The sequence below is a fragment of the Lepus europaeus genome, chromosome 12, assembly GCF_033115175.1.
Source record: "Lepus europaeus isolate LE1 chromosome 12, mLepTim1.pri, whole genome shotgun sequence".
NCBI classification, from domain to species: domain Eukaryota; kingdom Metazoa; phylum Chordata; class Mammalia; order Lagomorpha; family Leporidae; genus Lepus; species Lepus europaeus.
This window is the reverse complement of record NC_084838.1, coordinates 4877252-4904741: the sequence shown is the minus strand read 5'-3', so window position 1 is coordinate 4904741 and position 27490 is coordinate 4877252. Positions and strand designations below refer to the sequence as shown.

The 27490-nt window shown below is 62.5% G+C and overlaps 1 protein-coding gene across 1 annotated transcript in view; it reads left to right on the top strand.

The window, feature by feature from the left end:
* Positions 1 to 16897: 16897 nt before the first annotated feature.
* The window catches only part of NCS1 (neuronal calcium sensor 1), a 51155-nt gene continuing 40562 nt past the window's right edge, over positions 16898 to 27490 (top strand). Inside the window, exon 1 of the mRNA XM_062207374.1 lies at positions 16898 to 17006. Within this exon, the coding sequence (XP_062063358.1) occupies positions 16943 to 17006 (64 nt within the window). The 5' untranslated portion in view covers positions 16898 to 16942. The remainder of the gene's footprint in view (positions 17007 to 27490) is intronic.

The window sequence follows — 27490 nt, the reverse complement described above, 5'->3', positions numbered from 1 at the left end:
GTGGGTTAAGCTGCCTCTTGATGCCAGCATCCCGTATTGGAGTCCCGGCTGCTCCACTTTTGATCCAACTCCCTGCTAATGTGCCTTGGAGGCAGCAGATGATGGCCAAGTGCTTGGGTTCCTGTACCCATGTGAAAGACCAGGCCAGGGGCTGGTGCTGTGGCACAGTGGGTTAAAGCCCTAGCCTGCAATGCCGGCATCCTGTATGGCACCAGTTTGAGTCCCGGCTGCTCCTCTTCCGACCCAGCTCTCTGCTGTGGCCTGGGAAAGCAGTGGAAGATGCCCAAGTCCTTGGGCCCTGCACCTGCGTGGAAGACCCAGAAGAAGCTCCTGGCTCCCGGCTTCGGATCAGCTCAACTCTGGCTGTTGTGGTCATTTGGGGAGTGAACCAGCAGATGGAAGACCTCTCTCACGCTCGCTCTCGCTCTCTCTCTCTCTCTCTGGCTCTACGTCTCTCTGTAACTCTTTTAAAAAATAAAATGATTCTTAAACAAAGACCAGGCTGGAATTCCTCCTGGTTTCTGGCCTGGCCCAGGCCTGGCTGTCGTAGCCATTTGATGAGTGGAGATGGAACATCCATCTCTTTCTCTCTCTCTCCTTCCAAATAAATATTTAAAAAAAAAAAAAAATGCCACTTAGGACATCTGCATCCCATCTCCAAGCACCAGGTGTCGAGTCCCTGCTGTGCCCTCCATCCCAGCTTCCGCGTTGTGTGCCCTGGGAGGCCGCAGTGATGGTTCACGGCCACCCACAAGGAGACCCAGATGGAGCTGCCCGCTCCTGACTCCGGCCCCTACAGTTGCAGACGTTTAGGGAGTAAGCTAGCAGATGGAAGGTTCTCTCTGTGGCTCTCTGCCTTTGAAGATAAAATGAAAGAAAGAGCGAGGGTCCAGCACTGTGGCCTAGCGGGTAGAGCCTCTACCTACAGTGCCGGCATTCTATATGGGTGCCGGTTTGAATCCCGGCTGCTCCACTTCAATCCCGCTCTCTGATATGGCCTGGGAAAGTAGTGGAGGATGGCCCAAGTCCTTGGGTCCCAGCACCCCATGGGCCCTGCTGGAAGCCCAGGACCCTGATGAGCCCTTCTAGACCCCCCTGGGGAGGAGCTCCTTCACTGTCACCGCTGCCCGGGGGCCCCACTCCTGTCACCTCAGCAGATTGAGACCTCGCTCCCTGGGACTGCACAGCGGGCCACGGTAAGGGGAGAGAGTGCTGACTGCCCCCATCTCTGGGCCCAGCCCCTCGGCCACGGCTGGTGCACCCCCACTCCAGGAAGGGCAGCTTGCTCAGCCGTTTGGGGACCTGGGGGCTGCTGTGACCCACTTAGCAGCTGGGTCCTAACCGCTCCGGCCCGGTTTGCAGGGAGCGCCGACTGCACACACGTGAGGAACTGCACCTGTGGCCTCGGCAGCCGCTTCACAGCCCTGGAGGTGGCTCCAGTCCCCCCACCACCGGTCACCCAGAGATGAGGACAGGGGCCACACTGGAGGTGGCAGCCAGGCTGCGGCGTCCCCTCCTCCCTCCCAGCATAGCCGAGCCGCTGTCCCAGAGCCCGCGCAGGGCGCCCCCTTCCCACCTCACTCGGCCCCTCCCATCGGCAGTCAAGTTTTTCTGGTTGTGAGGAACCCTGCACCCCGCTGGGACAGCCCCCAGATGAGACACAGCGGGACGCGGTCCCCACCGCCCTCGCTCTGACAACCGGGTGCCGCCCCCTGGGGTTGTCCCTGTCCCGCATGCCATGCTGTGGCACTGCCTGGTCCTGGGCCTCCTCCATGCCCTGCCCCGACGCCCAGCACTGCTGTAGTTCCTGCCTGCTTGCTCACTTCAAAGGTGGAGTTAGAGATCTAAAGTTACTCGTTCACTCCCCAGGTGGCCTCAAGGGTCCAGGGCTGTGGCGTAGGCCTGGGCCAGACGGAAACCAGGAGCCAGAAGCTTCATCCGCGTCTCCCACGTGGGACAAGGGCCCAAGGTCTTGGGCCATCTTTCACTGCTTTCCTGGGCACATTAGCAGGGAGCTGGATGGGAAGTGGAGCAGCTGGCGCCCACCTAGGATGCCGTAGGCAGCTTTATCCGCTGTGCCACGGGGGCAGCCCCAGACACAGGGATCTTTACCTGCTGGTTCACTCCCCAAATGCCCGCAACAGCTGGGGCTGTGCCAGGCCAGAGCCAGGAACGCCATCTGCGTCTCCCACATGGGTGGCAGGGACCTGAACACTTGGGCCATCACCTGCTCCTCCCAGGTGCGTTAGAGACGGAGGTGGGACTTCATCCCGGGCACTGGTACCAGATGCACCACACTGCCCGCCTGTCCTGGGCACACCACAACCACACTCCTGGACAGGAAGTGCTCCACCCGCCATAGTCCTGATGCGCAGGACCCAGGCGAAAAACCTGGCCCCACCCCATCCCTTGTCCTGTCCAAGTCCTCCTCCTCCTGCCTCCTCCCGCCCCTGCCTGCTGCCCTCCTCACCTGGGTGACTGCCTGGCCCCAGTCTTGCCCTGCGCCCAGCCTGTTTGCCGTGTGTTACCAGAGTGACATTCAGAGGTGCCGGCAGACAGAAGAGTGAGATCAGCACACAGCAACCGTTGGGGCCAGCACTGTGGCGTAGTGGGTAAAGCTGCTCCACTTCCCATCCAGCTCCCTGCTAATATGCCCGGAAAATCAGCAGAGGAGGGCCCCAGTGTCTGGGCCCCTGCCACCCACGTGGGAGCCCTGGGTGGAGTCCTGGCTCCTGGCTTCCGCCTGGCCCAGCCCTGGCCATTGCGGCCATTTCAGGGATGAACCAGCAGATAAAAGACGTCTTTGTCTCTGTCTCTCCCTTTCTCTCTGCAACTCTGCCTTTCAAATAAATACATTTAAAAAGGAATAATCTTAACCGAAGTACAAAACTTAACACCCTGAAAACTGTAAAACATAAATAGATGGGCAGACACACCGTTCATGGGGCACAATATTGTTACAGTGTTCCCCAAAGTGATGTGCAGAGTCGGCGCAGTACCTGTGGAAACCCCAGCTGCTGGGGCAGACTTGGGGCCTGGTGTGCAGACAGCACCTGTTGAGACGTCCACATCCCACAGCCGAGTACCTGGGATTGATACCCAGCTCCAGCCGCTGGCTGCCGCTTCCTGGGAGGCACAGAGATGAGTTGCTGCTACCTGTGCGGGAGGTCTGGATTGGGTTCCCAACAGCTGGCGCTGGCACTGGCCCCAGCTCCACTCTGGCTGCTGTAGGCATTTGGGGGGTGAACCAGTAGATAAGGACACAGTCTCTTGCCCTCCCTCCCTCCCTCTCAAATACGTCTTAAAATAAAAACCATGCAACAAATAACTAGGTATTTCATTTAGCATGGTTTCAAAGTTCATCTGTGTTGTGATGTGTTGTTGTGATGTGTCAGAATTTCATTCCTTTCAAAACTAATCTTTTAAAACCTTATTTGAAAGGCAGTCAGGTATCACTCATCTGCTGGTTCACGCCCTAAATGGCCGCAGCGGCTGGGGCTGGGCATAGCTGAAGCCAGGAGAGGCGGGAACTCAATCCAGGGCTCCCACGTGGGTGGCAGGGACCCAAGTACCCGAGCTGTCACCTGCTGCCTCCCAGGAAGGTGCGTAGGCAGGAAGCCGCCGGGACCCGACCCCGGTGCTCCGTGGCGGCATCCAGGCACCCCAGGCAGCTCCTGCCCCTGTGCCACCGCGTGTCTGCTCGTTTCCTGCACCCGCTCTCCGGCCAGTGGACATCGGTCACCTGCACCTCTGCCCCCTGCGCGGTGGCGCGCCCACACCTGCTCGGGTCCCCTTCGGCTGGAATCGCAAAGAGATGTGAGGAGGCCGGCGAGAAATCGGAACCTTCCCTACCCTGCTGGTGGGGGCAGAGAGGCAATGTGGAGTCCCCGGGTGGTCCGCGGAGCCCCCTCCTAGGTGAGCAGCCGAGAGAGCTGGGGACCCAGACATGGGTCCACACGAAACCTTGTCTGCAGCACCATTCATGATCCCGCCCCGGAGCGGGAGCCGCCCGGCCGCCCTGCAGCTGAGAAATGGGGAAATCAAACGCGGGCCGGCCTCGCCCGGGAGCAAGGTCAGCGCCCTGTACACTCGCGGCTGCGTGCTTGGGGAGGGAAGCAGCTCACACCACGTCCGAGCTCCGTGTCCGTGTCCGGCGCAGCAGGTCCCTAGAGACAGGAAATAGGTCGGGGGTCGCCGGGGCTGGAGGAGCGGGGCTAGTGAGGGCCGAAGGCTAAGGGAGTGAGGACAGTGTTCTGAAATGCTGAGGGGGACCTCTGGGGTGCACACGGTCAGCGGGTGAACCGTGTGCCCTGCGAGGTGGCTCTCAAGCCCTCACAAAGGAGGAGACACACAGGGGCCCGAGCTGAGAGCTGGCTGGGCGTGCTCCAGGAGGGCTTCATGGAGGCAGCCCCACACAGACGGTCCTGGGTGGGGTGCGAGCTTGATGGGGCAGGTGCTCAGGCCAGGGAACAGCAGGTGCGTGGCCGGTGGTGAGAGTGACATCGGGACATCTGTTGTCTGTGCCACTGGCCTTCAGCCCCTTTCCCTGTCGAAGATTGGGCCTTGGAGCTCTGGGGGTTGTGGTTTGGGTGGGCCCTGACCCCCAGCTGGTTGAAGGCGACTGATGCGTCCCTTGTCCCCAGACAAGTGACCTCATCCGTGCCAGTCTGGGCCAGTGAGAGCCAGCCCCGGAGTCTCGGCAGCAGGTGGACCGGGAACTGGGGAAGAAGTGGGTCACTTTCAGGAAGATGGGAACCCTGAACCGGAAGTCCCAGCCGCTGCCGCAGCACCGAGTACAGCACCAGAGACAAAGGCATCAGCCTGAGTCCTGGATCAAGCCTTGCCTGAAGGCGGCCACTGATGGGGACATAGCAAGCAAAGAAAGGGGCAGGGGGACGCTTACCAGGCGCCCTCTGGGTCGTTACAGGTGGCCGGTGTGCCCCACAGGGCTGTCGGAGCCTGGAGCCACCGTGATGGGCTGGATTGGCCCCGCGGTAGCTCCGCCCCCTGCCCACTCTAAGGCGAGTTCAGAGAGGGCAGCAGAGCCAACCACAGCCAGCACGGAGCCCTGCGCCAGGAGCCCGGCGGTGCCAGCTGAGGTTCGGGGCCACACCGGAAGCAGCAAACCTGGAACTGCACCTGGGACCCGTGCAGAGCTCCCGCTTGGGCTCCTGGGCCCTGCCTGCTGCCTGCTCAGTGCGGCTCAGCTCCGGCCTCCTCGTCCGGTGATTGGCGGTCCTGCTCCAGCCCCGCGTGCTGAGTTTCCCTGGGCCCTGCCAGGCGTCCAGAGGCTGCAGCGCCGGGCGGGTGTGGACAGTTACTAACAAGGCCGTGTTCACTCCTGCAGCGGGGCGTGCCAGGAGCCCCGTCCACGCCGCAGCTCGGAGGAGGGTCTGGGCCACTCCTGCTGTCCTCACAGAACACACAGGCCAGGAGGTTTGTAAGCAGTGCCGGGTTTCCTAAGCCACGGGAGTGCAGGCCGCGGCCCAAGGGGCAGAGGAGGCATCCGCTGAGGGCCTCCCTGTGGCCCCAGAGCAGGGCGAGAGTGTGGGCCGGCCCAAGAGGCTTTGGTTTGAAAGGCGAGAGATGTCAAGAATGCTTCTACCCTCTGGTTCACTCCCCAAATGCCCGCAGCAGCCGGGGCTGGGCCAGCTGGAAGACAGGAGCTCCATCCGGGTCTTCCCTGTGGAAGGCAGGGACCCAGGTACTTGAGCCATCACCGGCTGCCTCCCAGGGTGTGCATCAGCCGGAAGCCTGATCGGAAGCGGAGCCCGGCCTCGGACCCAGGGGCTTTGATGTGGGATGCAGGGGGTCCCAGCAGCATCCTAACCACAGCGCCACAGCACCAGCCACCCCCCCCCCCCAAAAGCCACCTGCTCCCGAAAGGGCTCCGTCTGTGAGCACAGACCCCTGGTGAGGGCCCGCTCTTAGCTCGCTGTGCAGGGCATTGGTTCCAGCACGTGAGCTGTGGGGCCATTTGGGGCCAGAGCTGTTGCCCAAGAGCCATGTCAGGGGCCAGTGCTGTGGCACAGCAGGCTAAGCCGCCACCTGCACTGCCTGTTCCCGGATGAGCTCTGGTTCCAGTCCCGGCTGCTCCACTTCCGAGCCAGCTCCCCGCTAATGCTCCTGGGAAAGCAGCGGAAGGTGGCCCGAGTGCTTAGGTCCCTGCACCCACGTGGGAGACCCGGATGGAGTTCCAGGCTCCTGGCTTCGGCCTGGCCCAGCCCCGGCCACTGAAGCCATTTGGGGACACATGGCCTGGGCATCATGGGGTTCCGTGTGTGGCCTCAAGGAGACAGACACAATGTCAAGGCCAAGGAAGAGGGGCGTGAAGAGTCAGCTGCCCTCCCTGAGCAGTGCTATCTACGTTGCTGCCTGAGCCGGCACAGGCAGCCCTGGCCCAGGGGCCCCTGCTGGGCTCAGAGCTGCCTCAGGCTGGGGCGGGGGAGGGGGGGACCCGGAGCCTGCTTAGGCCTCTCCCAGGCCCTCTGCCTGGGATCTGCGCAGGGCTGGGCCTGGCCTGGGAGACAGTGGGTGTTAGCAGCAGGCAGCAGGCCGACGAGCTGGGGCAGGCCAGGCGCTGCGGGCTCCACGCCTGGGCTCCTGCACCAGCAGCTCTGGAGCCACGGAACATGGAGAAGCCATCCTTGGGTCTCCTTTCCCTGGGGAATGAGCACATTGGAGCACGGTGTCTCCCCTCGTGGCTCCCAGCTTTGAGGGCTCCTGGGTTCCGTGGTCCAGGGACCCAGGGTGTCTTCCAAGCGCCCCCTTTCCCGGCTCACATGGGCCAATCAGATCTCTCCCGGCCTGGGGCCTTGGGACTCACCTGGCGTGCAGGTGGCAGGTGGGCCAGGCAGGGACACGAGGCCCTGGGGAAGCTACTGCAGCCAGAAACTGCCCCTGAGACAGAGGGGGTCCTGGATTTTGCCGCCAGCTCTCCCACGGACCAGTCTCCATTTCCCGTTCTTCCAGATAACGCACCCAGCTTTCTCTGTGGGACATGCCCACCACCACCCAGGCAGCCTTGCAAGCCGCCCTCCCCATCCACGGTGGCCTTGTGACTTGGCACGGCCTGTCAGTCTCGCTGATGACTGAACCGGGAGCCGAGGGCTGCAGAGAGGGAGGCGTGGCCGGAACCCGGGGCCCCGCCCCTCACTCCCAGTCCCGGGATCCCTGGGTCCTGCCCCCTCCTTGCCCAGGCTTCAGCTGTCTCCTCGTCCCCCAGCCCCTGTTCTGCAGCCATCGGGGGAGGGGTCCCAGCTCCCCGCAGCGCTGTCCTCACCCTCGGGTGCCCCTGCCGCCCCTCCTGCCCTTCCTACAAAGCCCCTTTGCCCTCACTGGCATGGAGGCTGCTCGCCCCGTGCTCTCAGCCTGGCATTACTTAGAGACCTGGGGGAAGCCGTGGAGGTAGAAGTGGGTTGATCCAGGGCTCACGGTTGGGAGGTTCGCAGTCCAAGGTTGCTTTGGCGTCTGAAAGGCGTGCAGAGGGAGGATCGCCCGGCAAGTGGGAAACAGAGAGGGAGAGCGGGGCAGGCCCACTCCCAGGCACCCTGAGTCCCCACCCCGAACCACTGGCCAGGGGCGGCATTGCCGGCTTGAATAGGGGCAAATCCTGTTCAAGCCGGATCACCCTGCAAGCCAGGGCCCGCTGACCTCCCCCGGGGCCCTCAAACCCCAGAGAGTGGGCTGTGCGCCCTCCTCCAACCTCCACCTCCACTGGCCGCCAGCCCACGCTGGGACCCCAGCCGGCTGTGCCCCTCACTTGGGGCTCCACACTTGTTGGAAGGTCAAGTTCAGGGGGCATGCCTTCCCCGGGCTCCACAGGCGGCCAGACTCAGGTGGAACATTCCAGCTGCCGACGGCTGTGCTGTACCCATGTCAGAGGCGCTGGGAAAGAGGGTGCTGTGGGGTCCCCTCTCACTTGCAGATGCCTAGGAGAGCACGCGTGGGAGCTGTTTGTCCCCAGACCAGATGGGCTGCGCACCTGTTTCTCATTCACAGATCCACGCAGCTCAGATGCGGAAGGCCTGGAAGCCTAGCCAACAGCCCTGCCAGGTGGCAGGTGCCCCCAGGGCCGCTGTCCCCGAGACTCAGAGGCCGCGTGCCTGGCGCCGGGCCCACACTCAGACTCCAGGTATGCCGTCCTTTCCGGGGGAAGTGCAATCAAAATGAGTCCTTTTTCCTTTGTCAGGGATAATTAGAGTGGTAGTGTAGTCCAGACTGACAGCTTGTGTGTCAGCAGTGCTCACAATGGCTGCCCTGTGCGGAAATGGATCAGAAGTGGAGCAGCCGAGACACGAACCGGCGCCCATATGGGATGTTGATGCTGCAGGCAGCGTCTTAGCCCACTGTGCCACAGCGCTGGTCCCTGGAGGTTTTTGACATTGTGCATTTTTAAAAATATTGATTGATTGATTTGAAAGGCAGAGTTATAGGCAGAGGCAGAGAGAGAGAGAGAGAGAGAGAGAGGTCTTCCATCCACTGGTTCACTCCCCAAATGGCTGCCATAGTTAGAGCTGGGCCAATCTGAAGCCAGCAGCCAGGAGCTTCTTCTGGGCCTCCCACATGGGTGCAGGGGCCCAAGGACTTGGGCCATCTTCCACTGCTTTCCCAGGCCATAGCAGAGAGCTGGATCGGAAGAGGAGCAGCTAGGACTGGAATCGGCGCCCATATGGGATGCTGTTGCCACAGGTGGAGGCTTAGCATACTACGCCACAGTGCCAGCCCCTCATTTTTTAATTTTTTAAAGGACTTGTTTTATTTATTTTAAAGACACAGTTGCTGAGAGAGAAGGAGAGACAGAGAGAGATCTTCCATCCTCTGGTTCACTCCCCAAATGGCCACAATAGCCAGGGCTGGGCCAGGCTGAAGCCAGGAACCAGGAGCTTCCTCCGGGTCTCCCACGTGGGTGCAGGGGCCCAAGGACCTGGGCCATCCTCAGCTGCTTTCTCAAGTGCATTAGCAGGGAGCCGGATCAATTTATTTATTTGAAAAGCAGAGTAACACAGCGGGCGTGGAGGGAGAGAGCAAGTGAGCTCTTCCATCCAGGGGTTCACTCCCCAAATGGCACAGCTGCTGGGCCAGGATGAAGCCGGGAACCAGGAACGACACCTGGGTCTCCCGTGTGGGAGGCAGGGACCCAAGGACCCGAGCCGCCATCTGCTGCCTCCCAGGGCACGAATTAGCAGGAAGCTGGAGTCAGAAGCAGAGCCAGGATTCGAACCCAGGCCCTCTGTACTGGGACGCAGGCATCCCAGCAGCAACCTGGGTGCTGTGCCAAATTCCCAAGCCCGAAATTCATCTAAACAGTCTATTTTACTTAACTCCCCTTATCCAAAACACGTCCACTTATCCCGTGGAATTAAAATTTAAAAATATATGCATGGTGTGTTTTTTTTTCCCATTCTTTCCCTTTCATTCAAGCCTTCGGAACCTGGCGTGTGTGTGTGTGTGTGTGTGTGTGAGGACCCCCACGGTGTCAGCTGGAGCCCCCACATTTCCGGCCACTGGAGGCCAGGCCCGCGTGTTTGCCACAGCGGGGGAGGGGCATCTGCAAAGGCCTAGGGGCTGAGATGGTGGCTTGTCAGAGCCACCAGGAGACAAGGGGACAGCAGGTGCCTGCGGGGGAGCCATGCAGAGCCCTCCCTGGCCCCCCACTGCGAGGAACGGCTCAGCCACACTCTGGCTGGGCTGTGGTGGTGTGGGAATGGGCAGCAAAGATTCTGGGGCAGCCAGGCTCCGAGAGCTGGGGCAGGCTGGATTAGACCGGTTTGAGAGATAAGGGGTGAGCCTCGAGGATCCATTAGGGAGCAGGTGTGGCCCAGGGGGTCCCAGGACTTCTGGCTGCAGCCCTCAGGTTTGCTGTGGGAAGAATGGTTCTTTAGGGGGTTGGGTTGGGGGCTGTGAGGGGTCACGGGTGGGGCCCAAGGAGTTGAGGGGTTGTCCCGTAGCCCCTCACCGCCCCAGGCCCCTGTAGGGCAGAGCTCTGGGGAGGTGGCCAGAGCCCAGGATGTAGCTAGCTCGGGGGTCACTGAACCTGGACTTGCTGAGCTCACTGGACCCCACCACCCACACACAGCCCGTCACCCTGGAGCTTTCTGGGGGCGGGGTGGGGGACGCTGAGCAAGCTCCTGGATCGCGCTCCTGCAACGAGAGGGGGCGGACAAGACCCCCCAGGCCGCACCCCGCCTCACTCAGATTCCCCACGCCTGGAGTGGGGGCTGGGAATCCGGGCCGGGGGAGTCTTGGCAGCTGCTCCCCGAAGCTCGCTGCAGACGACAACATGTTTCCGCTTCGGAAGCAGCGCAGCTAATTGTGGAAGGCAGCCTGTGTGCCACTCGGAGGAGCTTCGGGCTCCGGTGCGGGGCGGCAGCGCAGCACGCAGTGACGGTCCCCCCCGCCCCCCGCCGTACCCGGGTCTCCAAGTACCGGGCCGCACACACACGGGCACGTGCTCATCCACGTCCCCCCGAACAAAGCTCGTCTGGTTAGATACAGCTTGCACAGGATGAAGGCCATGCTATGTGCGTTGTCACGATAAAGACGCAGACAGATGCGGGGCCGGCGCTGTGGCATGGTGGGCAAAGCCTACGCCTGCGTCGCCCGTATCCCATAGGGGCGTCAGTTCCAGTCCCGGCTGCTCCTCCTCCCATCCAGCTCCCTGCTAATGTACCTGGGACAGCAGCGTAAGATGGACCAAGTGCATGGGCTCACGCACCTGTGTGGGGGACATGGAAGAAACTCCTGGCTCCTGGCTTCAGACTGGTCCAGCTCCGGCCATTGTGGCCATCTGGGGAGTGAACCAGGGGATAGAAGATTTTTCTCTCTGTTTCTCCCTCTATCTGTAACTCTGCCTCTCAAACAAATAAAATTTAAAAAATAATAAATGCAACTGATAAAAGGAAATAAAATGGCCTTGCACTAGCCCCTGTTCAGTGTGGCATCTTGCAGCCAGAGACCACATCCCACACAGCTCATATCAGGGTATGTGGTTATTACAACCCTAAGTAAAGCTTGGAATTTAAAAAATGTATTCAATGCCCACAGTGAGCACTGTGGCTCACTAGGCTAATCCTCCACCTGCGGTGCTGGCACCCTGGGTTCTAGTCCCGGTCGGGGCGCCGGATTCTGTCCCGGTTGCCCCTCTTCCAGGCCAGCTCTCTGCTGTGGCCCGGGAAGGCAGTGGAGGATGGCCCAAGTGCTTGGGCCCTGCACCCCATGGGAGACCAGGAGAAGCACCTGGCTCCTGGCTTCTGATCGGCGCAGCGCCAGCCATAGCGGCCATTGGAGGGTGAACAAACGGTAAAGGGAGACCTTTCTCTCTGTCTTTCTCTCTCTCACTGTCTAACTCTGCCTGTCAAAAAAAAAAATGTAATTGATGAGCAGAGAGACAACTTCCATCCACTGGTTTCCTCCCCTACTGTCCACAGCAGCCAGGGCTGGGCCAGGCTGAACCAGGAGCCTGGAACTCCGTCCGGGTCTCCCACGTGGGTGGCAGGGCCCCCAGCACCTGAGCCGTCACTGCTGCCTCCCAGGGAGCCCATTAGGAAGAAGCGGGATTGGGGACCAGCGCCGTGCCGCAGCGGGTAAAGCTCCCTCCTGTGATGCCGGCATCCCATACGGGCGCGGGTTCTTTCCCCAGCTGCTCTTCTTCCAGTCCAGCTCTCTGCTGTGGCCTGGGAAAAGCAGCAGAAGACGGCTCAGGTCCTTGGGCCCCTGCACCCACATGGGAGACCCTGAAGAAGCTCCTGGCTCCTGGCTTTGGCCTGGCCCAACCCTGGCCGTTGTGGCCATTTGAGGAGTGAACCAGTGGATGGAAGATCTTTCTCTGTCTCTCTGCTCTCTCTCTCTTTGTAACTCTTTCAAATAATAAACAAACTCTTACAAATAAAACAAAACAAAAAGGCTGGATTGGATGTGGAACCGGGATTTGAACCCAGAGACTCCCATGTGGGATACGGGTATCCAACAAGTGGTATCTTTTAATTTTTTTAAATAAGATTTATCCATTCAAAAGGCAGAGAGAGAGAGAGAGAGAGAGGCCTTCAGCCACTGGGTCACTCCTTAAATGGCTGTAGCGTTCGAGGCTGGGCCGGGCCAAAGCCAAGAGCCAGGGGCTGCATCCGGGTCTCCCAGGTGGGTACAGGAACCCGAGCACTTGGGCCACCTCTGCTGCCTCCCAGGTGCATTAGCCGGGAGCTGGATCGGGAGCAGAGCAGCCAGGAGTCCACCAGCACTTCTGTATGGGATGCCGGTGCTGCAAGCAGGGGCTGCACCCGCGACCCTGGCCTCCAGGTGGGGCGTGAGCCCTGCGTGCAACGCCTGCCCCACCACGCGTGCCCGTGGGCCCCTCTGCACATGCTGGTTTATTCCCTCCTTCACGCACAGAACTTGGCAGCCACACACAGGCAGCTGTCAGACATCTCCCTCCTCGGCCAACCTGGCCCCATCTTGAAAAATGCATCCCTCCCTTCCTTGGGTGCCCTGGGCAGCCCCCAGGGAGCTGCCCCAACCCCCTAACCTTTGACCCCTTCCCCCCATGGAACCACCCCCATACCTTTCCCTCTCTCATTGCCCCGCCCTTATCTGATCCATCGCCACTCACATTCCTGGGCTCATTCACGTCTTGTCGCTCCTCCCACCTCGAGTGGCTGCTCGGGCCCTGGTACCCCAGCTCGGAGGCGGGCTGCACTTTTCTCCTTGGAAACATCAAATCCTATTCCAATCCTATGGCAGAAAGAAGCGGAACCTCTGGGCTCTGAGAATGACCAAGCCTCGGAGAGTGAACGAGCGAGCGTCCAGCGAGAGGTCAGGATGCAGGCTGTGGCCGAGGCCCAGCCCCTGTACCCACACAAAGAGGGCCCTCAACACCTGTGCCCCACCAGCTCCTGCAAACTGCCCTCCGTCCTGGATCACGTTCTTCCTGGGACTTCCAGAACGAACACACACACACGCACATGCGCACACACGCACACACACCGGGGGGGATTCACCCCTGGCTGAGCAGCTCCCCTGTGCTCTCGCGGGTCTCAGGAGGTGGCTTCCACTCCGCCAGGCGACCCAGCCTCCAAACCCGCCCACTCTCTTTTCTAGCAAGTAGAAGGCGGGGTCTTCCGGGCGCTCAGCCAGAGGCTTGGGGTTGCCTGTGGACCCGGGGCCCCTGTGTCCCACACTCCTGCCCGATCTGGCAGACAGCGCCTTCCAGGTGCAACCGTGGTGCCTGCCACACCCCTCGGCCTGGCCGCCGCCTCCTGGCTGACAGCGCAGTCCTTTCTGGTCAGCCGGATTCTGCTCCGGCCACCACCGCTCCATGAGGGACCCAGCCGTACACAATTCGACCTCACTCCCACCCTGCCTTGCCCCGCCGCCCCTGGCCTAATTGGGCCCCCCGCCCCCCACCCACCACGTTCTCCATGAACAATCCTTTTTTAAAGATTTATTTAGTTATTTATTATTTGAAGGGCAGGGTGACACATGGAGAAGAAGAGACAGGTGATGTACTACCTGCTCGTTCACTCCCTAGATGGCCACAACAGCCGGGTCTGGGTCAGGTGGAAGCCAGGAGCCTGGAGCTTTATCTGAGTCTCCCATGGGCGCAGAGGTCCAAGCACTTGGGCCACCTTCCACTGCTTTCCCAGGTCATCAGCAAGGAGCTGGACTGGAAGTGGAGCAGCCGGGACTTGAACTGGTGCCCATATGGGATGCCAGCACTGCAGGCAGTGAGTGGCTCTACCTGCTATGCCACAGCGCCGGCCTCTTCTGAGATTTTTTTTTTTTTTTTTTTTAACAGGCAGAGTGGACAGTGAGAGGGAGAGACAGAGAGAAAGGTCTTCCTTTTGCCGTTGGTTCACCCTCCAATGGCCGCCGCACCGCGCTGATCCGAAGCCAGGAGCCAGGTGCTTCTCCTGGTCTCCCATGGGGTGCAGGGCCCAAGCACTTGGGCCATCCTCCACTGCACTCCCGGGCCATAGCAAAGAGCTGGCCTGGAAGAGGGGCAACCAGGACAGAATCCGGCGCCCCGACCGGGACTAGAACCCGGTGTGCCGGCGCCGCAAGGCGAGGATTAGCCTAGTGAGCTGCGGCGCCGGCCCTGAGATATTTTTACTGATGCGTGTTGTTCCTGTTTATTCCCCTCTCCCGGCAATAGATTATAAACTCCAGGATGACAGGGACTTTGTCCGCATTGCCAGGGGCCTGGCACGTAGTAGGTGCTCAGCAAATGTTTCCCAAAGGATGGGCGTGAGGCCGTGGAGCTGCTGGGAGCCTCCACGCTCCCAGGCCAATGTTTCTTCCGTGTGCCCCCACCCCCGGCCTCTCCGCTCTGTGCTGGGGTTTGTCCTGCGGTGTTGTCATCGGTGTGGGGCAGATCTGCGAGCTCCCGCCTCGGTCCCAGTGGTGCCCCAGTGCCCACTGCAGCCCCTGGCACACGGGCAGTGAGCGAGCAGGAGGACCCGGTTCTTCGCTGCAGCTGGTTCTGTCCCCACAGGCTGCATGGCCAGGCCCGGGGCTAACTCTGAGCCCTCTCCCTGGACCCCTCACTGGTGCCCTCTGAATTGGTCCCCGCGGCTGGGATGTCCTGCCCCCACGTCCAAACCAGGTCCCTCCAGCTCTGGGCCCAGTCGCAGCCTTTGCGGTCCATGCTCTGCCCACCGCCTCTTATGGATGAGCTTCCTGGGGCCAGCAGTCCACGGGTCCCCACGAGACGGTTTCTGGGGCTTGGGCTGGGGACTCCAGGGAGAAGCTGGGAGCATGTCTGGGGGGCTGACAGGCACTCAACCCTGGGTGGGGTTGCTCAGAGCTGCCAGGGCCCCCCCGAGATCTGAACACTGCAGAAGCGGGCAGGAAAGGAGACCCCCACCGCCCGTCATCCCCGCTGCCCGACATAGGGCTGTCTGGTTGTCCCGGGTGCTCTCGCGCCACCAGGGGCCCAGGACAGCTGCCCTTCCTGCCTGCCCATTCACGGGGGTTTGAGAGCGGCCTTGTCGCTGCTGGGGCTGTCTCTGCTGGAGGATGAGGCAAAACCACAGTTAGCGACACCCGGGTTCCCTTTGTGACTGATGCTAAGGAGAGAAAAAAAAAAAAAAAAAAAAGAGAAGCTGGGAAGGAGAGCAGGGAGGCTGCATAATGTGTTGGCATTTTACTTATTTGAATTTTTTTTTTTTTTTTGACAGGGCGAGTTAGTGAGAGAGAGAGACAGAGAGAAAGGTCTTCCTTCTGTTAGTTCACGCCCCAAATGGCTGTTACGGCCAACACGCTGCGCCGATCCGAAGCCATGAGCCAGGTGCTTCCTCCTGGTCTCCCATGGGGTGCAGGGCCCAAGCACTTGGGCCATCCTCCACTGCCTTCCCGGGCCATAGCAGAGAGCTGGCCTGGAAGAGGGGCAACCGGGACAGAATCTGGCGCCCTGACTGGGACTAGAACCTGGGGTGCCGGCGCTGCAGGCTGAGGATTAGCCAAGTGAGCCGCGGCGCCGGCCTTATTTGAATTTTTTAAAGATTTATTTATAAATAAATAAGAGTTAGAGAGAGAGAGAGAAACAGAGAGAGAAATCTATCTGCTGGCTCACTCCCCAGATGGCTGCAACGGCCAGAGCTGGGTCAAGCCAAAGCCAAGAGCCAGGAGCTTCCTCTGTCTCCACGCGGCTGCAGGGGCCCAAGTCGTCTGCTGCTTTCCCAGGCCATTAGCAGGGCGCTGGATGGGACGTGGAGCAGCTGGGACCCAGGCCGATGCCCATAAGGGATGCCGGCGCTGCAGGCGGCAGCTTTATCCTACGCCACAATGCTGGGCCCCGATATATTAAACATTTTAAAGAAATGTATTCCTGTTAATTTGAAAGGCAGAGGCAGAGACTTCCCACCTGCTGGTTCACTCCCCAAATGCCCAGAACGGCTGGGAAGGCCACATCCGGGTCTCCTCCGTGGGTGGCACGGACCCAAGTACCTGAGCTGTCACCTGTGCCTCCCAGAGTGTGCACAGCAGGAAGCCAAACTGGAGGGCCGGGATGGGGGATGCCAGCATCCCACAGGGGTCCTAGCCACGTCGGGACCGGGGAGGCCTCCCCGACCTCCTCCACCCCCAGCCCAGACCCCTTGACTCTGCCCGTGCAGGTGGAGCACCGGCCAGGCACCTCACTCCTGCTTGCCCCCGCGGAGGCAGAGACAGCCAGCCGGCCGGCCAGCCCCTGCGGGCCAGGCCCGGCTCCCGGGGTAAAGGTCCCCGGGCCTGCCCTCGGCCCTGCCCTCCTCCCAGGCCCGGGAGCTCGCCAGTTCCGGCGCCTGGAGCCTGGGCCCGCGAAGGCCCTCCCTCCGAGTCCCTTCCCACCCTGGGCTTGGAGGTCACCTTCCCCCAGGCCCCCGGCGACACCCCGCAGGGCAGTGCCCGCCCGTCCCCGGCGCCCCACCGATCCGTGTCGAATGAATGAACGGCGCCGGGCAGGGAGGGACCGGCCTCCTTCTCGCCGCATCCTCTCCCCGCCGGGGCGGCCTGGCTCGGGGCGCGCGGAGGCCGGGCCGGGCGGGTGCGGGGCGGGAGGTGGCGCCGGGCGCTGAGTGGCGGCTCCGGGCCCACCCCTGGCGCGCCGGTGCGGGCGGGAGGCGGGAGGCGGGGAGCGCAGGGGCGGCGGCGCGGGCGAGCGCGGCCGGGAGCATGTGCCGCGGAGCCCAGTAACCAGGGACGACCGCGGCCACAGCGGCGGCGGCGCCCGGCCCAGCGCAGCTCCGCGCCGCGGCGCCCGGACCGCCCGGGCCCGCGCTCCGGGAGCCCCGGCGCCGCCAGGCAGCCGCGCAGCCGCCCGAGCCCCGCGCCCCGGGCCCCGGGCCTCCGCGCGGGCGCGGCGCAGACAAAGGCGCGGCTCCGGCCCGGCCCGGCCCGCGCGGCTCCGGCCGCTCCCGCTGGGCGCCCCGGCCGGGTTCGGCCCGGGGGGCGGGGGCCGCGGCCGCCGAGGATGGGGAAATCCAACAGCAAGTTGAAGCCTGAAGTTGTGGAGGAGCTGACCAGGAAAACCTACTGTGAGTGCGCGCGCCGCGACCCCTGCCCCGCACCCCGCACCCCTCCCCGCCGCCGCCCGGGGGCCTCGCCCCGCCGCCTGCACGCCGCCACCTTCCCCCGGCACTGCCTGCCCCGCCCGCGCCCCGACCCCCAGCCGCGCCCCCGCCCCGCACCTGGCCTATTGTTCTGCACCCGCACCCCGGCCGGGCCCTGGGCGGGTGCCGCCTGTCAGCACGCGCAGGGGGGCCGTCCCCGGGCCGGGAGGGCTCCCCAGCCCACCCGCGACCCCCTCCGCTCGGTGCAGTCGGCAAGGGCAGGGGGCGTGCGAAGGCGGGGGCGGTGGTCCCGGGAGGGGGCGCCGGGGCGCAGCGTGGCTGGGGCTGCGCGGAGCCGCCTGGCAGAGCGCGGCGGGTGGGTGATTCATGGATCACGCTGCGAGCCCGGCCCGTCGCCCCCTCCCTGGCCCCACCGCGTGTGTTGGGTGCGGGGTGGGGTGCAGACCTTGCAGAGAGCTGGTGGCGGGAGGCAAAGGGACCTTGTGGGTTGCAGCGTTTGTAGGCTGAGCCCTCCTCCGGCCCGGTCTAACCACCATCCTCTCTGTCTTCCGTCACCACCACACCGGGAAATGGGTTTACACTGGGTGCAGCCGTCTGTCTGATCCCCTGGGCGCGTGGGCAGGGGGAAGGTCTGCTCCTCCCCCATCCCTGGATACACCCTGGGCCTGTTGTCTCCCCACCCGCTTCCCAGCCCCTGCTTCTCCGCTGTCTCCCTCCGCACCAGGCATCCCCACGTGCCAGGAAGTCCTGGGTACTGGGTACCGACTGCCCCGCGTTTCTCTGGGGACAGGGAGAGAGGGATGGCTGTCTGGGCTGGAGGGGCCTCTGTCTGGGTGTCTGACTCCGAAGGGGGCTTGGGGCTCAGAAGCCAATGCCGGGTGGCCGCGCGGGCCCAGCCCCTCTGCACCACCCTTGACCGCCCACCCCCTCTGCTGCTGGAGGCCGGGAGGCAGCCTCTCCTGGCGCATTGCACAACCTCTGCTCCCCCACCCCCCAACTCCATCCGTCTTCCGGGCTCGTTTGCAGGTCTGTCCGAGCCCACGCGTTGGCTCCCTGCCCCTCAGCCCTGCGTGTTTGGAACAAAGGGGATTTCCCGAGTGGGCGCTGTGACTGGTGCTCCCCGGGCGGGAGTGCGGCAAGGGGACCCCACACCTGGGCGGCTGCTCCCCGAGGGGCCTCAGCTGCTGCCCTCTGGTGAGGTGCGGGGCTCTCCTGGAAGCTGAGTCCAGCTGTGGCCCCCAGCCTGCGCGCGGGCAGGCTGCAGGTGGGGCTTGCGGGGGCCCTGGGCCTGGGGAGGCATGGAACCAGGGCTCCTGGAACTCTGCCTGCGTGGTGGGCGCCCTCCCCATCTCTGCTTACAGATGAGGACGCCGAGCCTGCACGCGTGGTCCCCAGGCGGTGCCAGGACTCGCACTCGGATACAGCCTGCTCCAAGGCCGTGCCAGAGAGAGACGGCCGAGCTCAGGCCGGGAGCCCTTCTGTGGGTTTCCTCCAAGCTGTGGCGGTGGGACCTAGACGGGAGGGCAGGGGGCCCGGCTGCTCCTTGTGTCCAGCCCGCTGGCCCTGAGCAGATCGGGCCGCTTGGAAGGAAGAAAACCAACCGGGCTTTGCTAGGAGTGCCGCTCACTGCTGGCTGGGCTGCGCATAAAGGCCTTGGGAGACATGGAGCCGTCCTGGGCAGGAGGGAGAAGGCCTGGGCACATCAAGGACTTGGGTGCAGTGCCGGGCCCTGTGGCCGGCCGTCACGTTCCCCGGGGTCACACGTAGTCCACCCCAGCTATAGCAGAGAGGGCCACCTGCGTGGACTTCCTGGGGATGGGGGCGGGGTCCCCTGCTTATTGTTCCCTGGGGCTCCTGTGTGTGTGCTGGGGGGAGCGAGAAAAAAGCGCCCAGGAAGTGCTCGCAGAGGGTGGAATCTCCAGAGCTTGTTAAATCCAGGGTGCCTGGGCTGCTCGCCCACATCTCTGCTTCCTTAGGTCTGGGCTGGTGCCCAGGCATTCGCAGCCTTGACAGGTGTTTGTCGTGCAGAGCTTGGTGCTGGCACAAGCTGTGGGGGTTCCAGGCCACCTTGTGCTCAGCGGGGAGGAGGGCATGGGGAGCTCCTGGTGTCCTCATGGGAGCTGTCAGCGCCCGGTGACTCCCGGTGGCAGGTGGCGAGGCAGGAGAAGGGGTGAGGCTGCAGCGGTGTGGGCCTCGCCGCGCACGTGGGCATTTGGCTCCCGGCGGCAGAACCCTCGGTCTTTCAGACTTCCTCCTCCTTTGCAGATGACATTATTACGTTGTCAGGGCCTGTAGCCCAGTCCCCGGCATGCTTCGTGCCCCGCCAAGACCTGGAGAGCAGTGGTCAGCATTGCGCAGTTTCCTGGAGGTCTGAGCCACTGTCTTGCAGCTCAGGAGTCCCTGGGTGTCCCTGGGAGTCCAGGCTGCAGGACAGGCCATTCGTCCCTCATCTGTGAAATGGGTGTGTTCGTGGCCCCCGGCGCCAACAAGGATAACTGTTGGTCCATAGTGTGTGATGAGTGGTCATTCAATGTTAGGGGCGTTATTGTTTATTTCCTAAATTTTATTTATTGTGCTTGAAAGGGAGAGAGAAATAGAGACACAGAGATCTTCCATACATTGATTGACTCTCCAAATGCCCACCACAGCTGGGCCAGGCTGAAGCCAGGAGCCAGGAGCTCCATCTGGGTGTCCCACATGGGTGGCGGGGGCCCAAGCACATGTGCACCCCGCAGTGCCTGGCAGGATGCGTGTTAGCAGGGAGCTGGGTTGGAAGTGGAGCTGGGATCGAACCCTGGCCCTCCAACATGGGAGGTGCCCTAGCAGGGTCTTCTCCGGCGCCAGTGCCCGCCCCGGGGGTGACAGGTCCTGCCGTTGCAGTGACCTGACAGTGCGGCTTCGACTCCACCTGGTCTTAAGTGTGGCTTGGATGGGGGGCCTCTCCTGTCTCCCCATGCCCTGGCCTTTGCGGGGGCTTTGCTGTGCCCGGGTGGGCAGGGGCCTGCTTTGGGAAGTGGCCTCCCCCAGCCCCCAAGTGTCACGTTTTAGGCCACCCTGACCTGCTCGGGAGACAGAGAAGGGAACGAGGGACATCCCTCCTGCCCCCAGTGGAGACCTGCATGTGGAGCACGTGGGCCTCGAGTCCTCCGTGGCGGTCAGAGCTGCGCCAGCGCCCGCAGCCTGGCCTGCCTCCCTGTGCAGACCTCGCCCTGGAGTGCTAGCAGGCGCCCCAGGGACCCTCCGTCCAGGGCAAGCGGGTGGTCGTCTCCTGTTGTTCTCCATCAGCGCTGGCTCTGCATTGACCTTGCCTGCTAACCTTGAATCCTGATGCCCGCGATGGTGCCTGGCACCTGTAGTAGCTTGTGGGGGAGGAGTTTGTGGAGGGAGGAGCAGCCTGTGGGGGAGGGAGCACTTGTGGGAGAGGGAGTAGCTGGGGGGGGGAGCAGCTTGGGGAGGAGCAGCCTGTGGGGGAGGGAGCAGCTTGGGGGAGGAAGAGCAGCTTGTGGGGGGAGCAGCTTAGAGGAAGGAGCAGCTGGCTGGGGAGGAGTAGCTGGGTGGGGAGGAGTAGCTGGGTGGGGAGGAGCAGTGTGTGGGGGAGGAGCCGGTGAGCCGTCTGGGCAGGCAGCTGCGTTGCCTCTGTGACCCAGAGCAGGAATGGGTCCCTGGCCCTGGGTTGGGTTCCAAGGTTGGGAAGAGCAGATGTTGCCACGTGTGGCTGTGCTGGGCTCCGTGGGGTCTGTGGGGTCTCCCTGATCACCACTCCCCCCTGCTGACTGCTCAACCTGGCGTGGGGGCTGGGCTGTGTGAGGGCCCCTGGGTTGGGCAGGGGGAAGGCAGCAGGCGGCTTCTGCAGAGCCCATGCAGCCTGCGGGCTGGGGGCTGCCCAGGAGGCCCCTCCTGTCTCCCCCCACGCAGTCAGAGAAGCTGAGGTCGGACTTCGCAGCGGGTAGGCCTGGCAAGAGACATCACCTGTCTTACGAAGCAGGCGCTCACATCCTGGAGAGCGGCTGTGTGACCTTGGGCATGCTGCTTACCCTCTCTGAGCACCGGTGGGCCCCTCGCTGATCGCTGACCACCCGGCTCTGCGGCCCCACACCAGACTGATGGGCCCGAGAGAGCTCCCACACGGAGGGAAGCAGGCTCGGGGCCAGCCGGTCTGGGGTTCAGGCCTCTCTTGGCCCCAGCTCCTGGAGTGCCTCTTCCCTCCTCTGGCGAGCAGGTGTCCTGGGAGGCTCCGGTGGCGCACTGAAGGGTTTACCGTGGAGCTGTGGGGCAGGAGGAGCCTGCCCCCTTGTGCAGAGAGGAGGGGGCTGAGCCCCCCTGTCTCCCCCCAGGACCACCCCCAGCCCAGAGGTGCTGGCGCCTTGCTGTGTCAGGAGACATCTTTCTCCTGGCCTAGGCCTCAGGGTTGGCCCCCGGGCGTGGGGCAGTGGGCGATGCCACTGGCCTGCAGTCCTGGCTCCTGTCATGCCCTGAGGGCCACAGGCAGGGGCTAGAGACCCAGGCCCTGGCTTGGGAAGAGCCTCCTTGGCTGCACTCCGAGGCGTGGATTGGGGGCCAGGGATAGAGCCTGGGGGAGGCCACGAAGGGCCCCCCGGAGGAAGGGGGCTCAGCAGGACCTGGTGAATTTGCCGTTGTCTGCTCTCGGTTTCCCAGCTTTTAAGCATTTGGGCCACTAAGATGCATAGTGTGGTGCATCCTACAAATGCAACATAGTGTCACCGGCTCCTCTCCTCCCAGAAGTAGCCCTGCCGGGAACACCTTGGTTCCTCTGTTTTACGTTCAAGGTTAATTATTTACTTGAAAGGCAGAGTGATGGGGGGGGGGTCCTCCATCCCCTGCAACAGCTAGGGCTGGACCAGGCCCAGGCCAGCACCTGGAACTCCAGCCTGGTGTCCCCCGTGGGTGGCAGGGAGCCACCTGCTACCTCCCAGGAGCAGGGAGTTGGATTGGAAGCGGAGGTGGTTGGAGAAGCTGTGTCAACACCTGCCCTTGTATTTTATCTTTTTTTTTTTTTTTTTTAAAAGGATTTATTTTATATTTTGTTTGAAAGGCAGAGAGAGAGAGGAACACACACACACACACACATACACACACACATCTTCCATCCACTGATTCACTCCCCAAATGACCACAACCAGGCCAGGCTGAAGCCAGGAGCCTGGAACTGCACAGGTGGCAGGAGCCCAAGCGCTTGGGCCATCTTCCACTGTCTTCCCAGGTGCGTTGGCAAGGGAGCTGGGTCAGAAGTAGAGCAGCCGGGACCTGAACCTGCATTTCTATGGGGCGCAGGCATCGCAGGCAGTGGCGTAACTCACCGCGGGACAACACTGGCCCCTGCTGTGCGGCGTCCTTTGTCGAAACACAGCTGTGCCGAATGTTTGAATGTTTCTCCTTGGTGATGGTAACCAAAAATGGGGCTATGGGCCAGGGAAATTCTAAAAGGCTTTAAACATGTATATATATATATTTAACTGTGTGGTTTTAAAATTTTTTTTATTTTTTATTTTTTGAAGAGGCAGAGTGGACAATGAGAGAGAGAGAGACAGAGAGAAAGGTCTTCCTTTTTGCCGCTGGTTCACCCTCCAATGGCCGCTACGGCCAGCACATTGCGCTGATCCGAAGCCAGGAGCCAGGTGTTTCTCCTGGTCTCCCATGGGGTGCAGGGCCCAAGCACTTGGGCCATCCTCCACTGCACTCCCGGGCCACAGCAGAGAGCTGGCCTGGAAGAGGGGCCACCGGGATAGAATCCGGCGCCCCAATCGGGACTAGAACCCGGTGTGCCAGTGCCGCAAGGCAGAGGATTAGCCTGTTAAGCCACGGCGCCGGCCTAACTGTGTGTTTGAAAGGCAGAGGGAGAGAGAGAGAGAAGGAGAGAGGGAGAGGGGGAGAATCTCCTATCCACTGATTCACTCCCCAAATGGCCTGCATCGCTAGGGGACCCAAGCTGGGAACCCAGAACTCGGTCCGGGTCTCCCACATGGTGGCAGTGGCCTACCCGTTCACCTCACCTGCTGCCTCGCAGGGTGTGGGTTTGCAGGACGCTGGGATGGGGTGTGGAGCCGGGACTTGAGCCCACGGACTCGGCGATGGGATGCGCCGTGGTGTCTTGTTGCAGGGCCGGACTCCCGGCCACTAGAAGGCTTTTGGTTAAGAAGTGGCTAAGCTGCTCTCCAGAAAGCGCATTCCCGTGGACACTGCCAGCGAACGTGGCTGAGAGAGCGCCTGCTTCCTGGCGGTGCTGCCCGTGCTAGTGTTGTTTTTCTCAACCAATGCCGGTGTCGTGGGGAAGACGAGGGGAGGCTCGCGGCTGCAGCGGCCGTTTCTTTGGTGGCTGCCCTGGGCGATCCTGGACGCTTTGAGCTGCAGGGGACTCTTGGGGTCATTTGATCCAATGCCCTCATCGTACAGATGGACAAACCAAGTACCCACGAGAGGAAGTGTCTCCCCCAAGGTCGCAGGACAGCTTTGTCCCAGAGATCTCTGCCTCTTGGGTATGGGTGCTCTTGGGGTGTGTGTGTGTGTGTGTGAGAGAGAGAGAGAGAGAGAGAGAGAAGATTTATTGATTTAGAAGGCAGAGTTGGGAGGGGCGGAAAGAGAGAGACTTGCATCTGCTAGTTCACTCCGCAAACGGCTGCAATGGCCAGGGCTGGGCCAGGCCGAAGCCAGGAGCCAGGAGCTTTATCCAGGTCTCCCACGTGGGTGCCGGGGCCCCAGCACTTGTGCCATCTTCTACTGCTTTCCCAGGCCATCAGGAGGGAGCTGGATAGGAAGTGGAGCAGCCGGGACTCGAACCAGTGCCCATATGAGATGCTGGCACTGCAGGTGGCGGCTTAACCGTCTTACGTCACAGGGCCGGCCCCAGGATGCTCGTGTTGTGGTGTGGCAGGTGAAGCCGCCGCTTGGGACGCCTGCATCCGGGTATCAGAGTGCTGGTTTGAGTCCCAGCTGCTCCACTTCCAACCCAGCTTCCTGCTAATCCACCCTGGGAGGCATCAGATGATGCTCACCTGCTTGAGCCCCTGCCGCCCACAGGGGAGACCTGGATGGAGTTCTCGGCTTCGGGCTTTGGCTTGGTCCGGCCCTGGCTGTTGCTGGCATTTTGGGAGTGAACCAGTGATTGGAAGATCTCCCTCTCCTGCCGAGAGCAGCAGAGTGCTGAGGGCTTGGGGGCCTGCTGTGTCCTGGCCGAGTGACCCTGGAGGCCACTCCCCTCTCTGAGCCCCAGGAACCTCCTGAGTGAGATGGGGATGGGGAAATGATGCCTTTCCCGGGGGCAGACCCAGGGCCAGGCACATAGTAAGTGCTGAGCGCACGCTTTCCCAGGAAGGAGGCGGCCTGGCTGGCTGCAGTGGGGGCCAGTGGTTCCTGGCCACTCCCCCGGGGCAGTCCCAGGGCCACAGCCTCTGCTCAGGGGGAGTGAGTGCAAAGGGGGGCATCTGTGTGTTGAACCCAGCTGGCGAGGGCTGGTTCTGTGCCACCTTCCACTGTATCCTGGATCCCCAGGGACCTTGGTGCGGGCTGTGTGGCCATCCCGGCCTCGGGCACAGCTCTTAGCTTCTTCAGGCTCACTTTTCTTTATATATATATATATATATATATATATGTATATATATATAATTTTATATATTTTATTTATATATATATATTTTATTTGACAGAGTTAGACAGTGAGAGAGAGATAGAGACAAAGGTCCTCCCTTGTTGGTTCACTGTCCAAATGGCTGCTACGGCCGGAGCTATGCCGATCTGAAGCCAGGAGCCAGGTGCTTCCTCTTGGTCTCCCTTGCAGGCACAGGGGCCCAAGTTCATCCTCCACTGCACTCCCGGGCCACAGCAGAGAGCTGGATTGGAAGAGGAGTGACTGGGACTAGAACTCAGCACCCATATGAGATGCCAGTGCTGCAGGCAGAGGATTAGCCAAGTGAGCCACGGCGTCAGCCCCTGCAGCCTCACTTTTCTAGTCGGGGATAAGAAGAGAGGTTTTCAAAAAGTTCACGGAAAACCCAGATGGTGCAGGAGCCGGGCAGGAGCTTCGAAAATTCTTTGCGCCCAAATCAATTGATCCTTTGTCTCCATTTTTTTCCCTACAAACTCTCTGTCGCGCACTCACTGAACTTCGGGGCTCTGCTCAGTGCCCCGCTCCGCTCACCAGTGGCCGGGGGCGGGGGGGGGATCTGCAAGGGACGGCACGTGGGGGTCCAGCGCTCAGCTCCCCGTGACCCAGGCCCTGCTGGTGCCGCCTGCTCCCAGGTGCCAGTGGAGGCCCCTGTTTTGCAGATGAGGCTGGGGCCCAGGGGCGATGGAAGCTGGCCCATGGCCTCTTGGCTGGCCAGGGTCCTGTGGCAGATCAGCCGCCGACCTGTGTGACCCTGGAGCCCGCACACCCAATCCCTGGGCCGTGGAGAGGGGCCTGGTGCCCAGGGGAGGTGCGTGGGTGCAGCAGGCACCGCCGATGGTGCTACCAACGGTGTGCAGCTCCCAGCCAGAGCGGCGGGTCCCGGCCTGTGCCGGGAGTGTGGGCGAGCCGCGTGGGGCTGTGCGTGAGGGCGGCGCCGGGCAGGTTGTGAACGTGAATGCGCCAGGGCGGGAGGCACAGACAGGCCAGGGACTCGCGTGGGAGCTCAGCTGCTGGCTCGGGGCTGGATGACGCTGCTGCGGCTTCGTGGTGCCCTCTGCCCTGGCCCCGGGGGTGGTGGGCAGCCCTAGAGCCCCACGGGCGATGTCAGGAGTGACTGCAACACCGCCACTCGCCCAGTCTGTGGCCGTGAGTACAGGGACTGCACACCGGGAGTAGGGGGTGTCCTGCCCATTGCACAGACCGAGAAGAGGAGGCCTGGGCAGGTTCAGAGTGTGCCCGAGGCCTCCCCGCTGGTCCCATCCCCCCCCCCCATCCCGACAGGAAGGCCCAGGTCTTGGAGCTGCCAGAGCCGTGCCTCTCGTACCCTCTGTGAGCCTCGAAACCTGCTTCAGGTGGTGAGCGCTCCGTCCCTGGAAGCATCCAAGCACCCGCGGAGCTGTGCACTGACCAGGCAGCCGATTCCTGGGCTGGCTGTGAGGTTGCACGGTGGCTAGGGTCCTTCCGTTTTTTTTAAAATTTATTTGGAAAGGCGGAGTCACAGAGCGAGAGGGTGAAACAGGGTGTGAGATCTTTCGTCCACTGGTTCAGTCCCCAGATGGCCACAACAGTTAACACTGGGCCAGGCCCAGTCTCCCATGCGGGTGCAGAGGCCCAAGCAATGGACCATCTTCCGCTGCTTTCCCAGGCCACAGCAGAGAGCTGGGTCAGGAGAGAAGCAGCCGGGACACTAACTTGGGCCCATCTGGGATGCGGGCGCTGCAGGCTGCAGCTTTACCCACTGCACCACAGTGCTGGCCCCTGGTTCCCGATGCTTTGCCCCGCAGAGGGACCTGGGGGCTGTGCCCCTGCCTTGGCTTCCTCCAGCAAGGGCAGGAGAAGTGCACTGACAGGCATGTGCAGTGGGCAGCTGCCCCCACCCCCTACTCCGCCGGCACCGTGCCCTGGAGGCTCTCAGCCTGGGCCCAGCCTGGGGGAGGCCGCAGAGCAGGGCGTAGCCCCAGGGGAGATGGCGGCACCCTGGCTGCCCCAGGGGGTGTTCCATGAGCAAATCAAGAGACCAGGTCCTCAGGGGTGCCACGTGGGGGCCATGGGTTGTGCAGTGCACAGCATGGAGCCACGGACAGGGCAGGCCTGGCCTGGGAGTGTCACCTCTGAGATGGGGTGGGGGTGGAGTTGCCAGGAAGCCTGGGGGTCCTGGGTGTGGCCCGCCTCGCTGTGGCCTTTGTGAGATGGGAGTCATCGCTTATCAGCCCCAGGGTGCCCAGAGCACGCTGCCTGCAGGGAGGCGCTCCTGGCCCGAGCAGGAGCTCCGGGCAGCTGCTGGCTTTGATCCTTCTGGGCGCTGGCAGAGGCCCCAGGAAGCTGGCAGGGCGGCTGGGCCACCGGGCTCTGGCCCCCGGGCGGGAGGAATGTGGCTTTGAGGAATGCTGGGCACAGGGCAGAAATAGCTCTGGCCTGTTTCGCTCCCAGCCTGGGCTCTCAGCCGGGAGGTGGCCCGTGAGTGCCGCCCTCCTGTCCCAGCCTCGGGGCTCGGCCCCCGGCCCCCCTCAGCTCTGGCCTCTTTGTCTTTGTCTTTCTTTCCTTTAAACCAACAAGGTGCTGTGGGCGCCAGAAAGCCCTGGGTGAGAGTTCAGGTCCCTCCCCTGCACTTACCAGGCCCTCCGCAGAAGGGAGCCGATTCGGCTCTGCCGGCTCCTACTCAGGGACCTGCCAGGCTTGGGTGGCCGGGGCCCAGCTCCTCCGCTCGGTGGCCTGGGACCTTGCCCAAGCCCTTTCCCGCCGAGCCTCCTGCCGTCACGTGTGCAATGCTCAGATGATGGTGAGCCCGGCCCAGGAGTGGGTGGGGTCCTGTGAAGGCCAGGCTTCT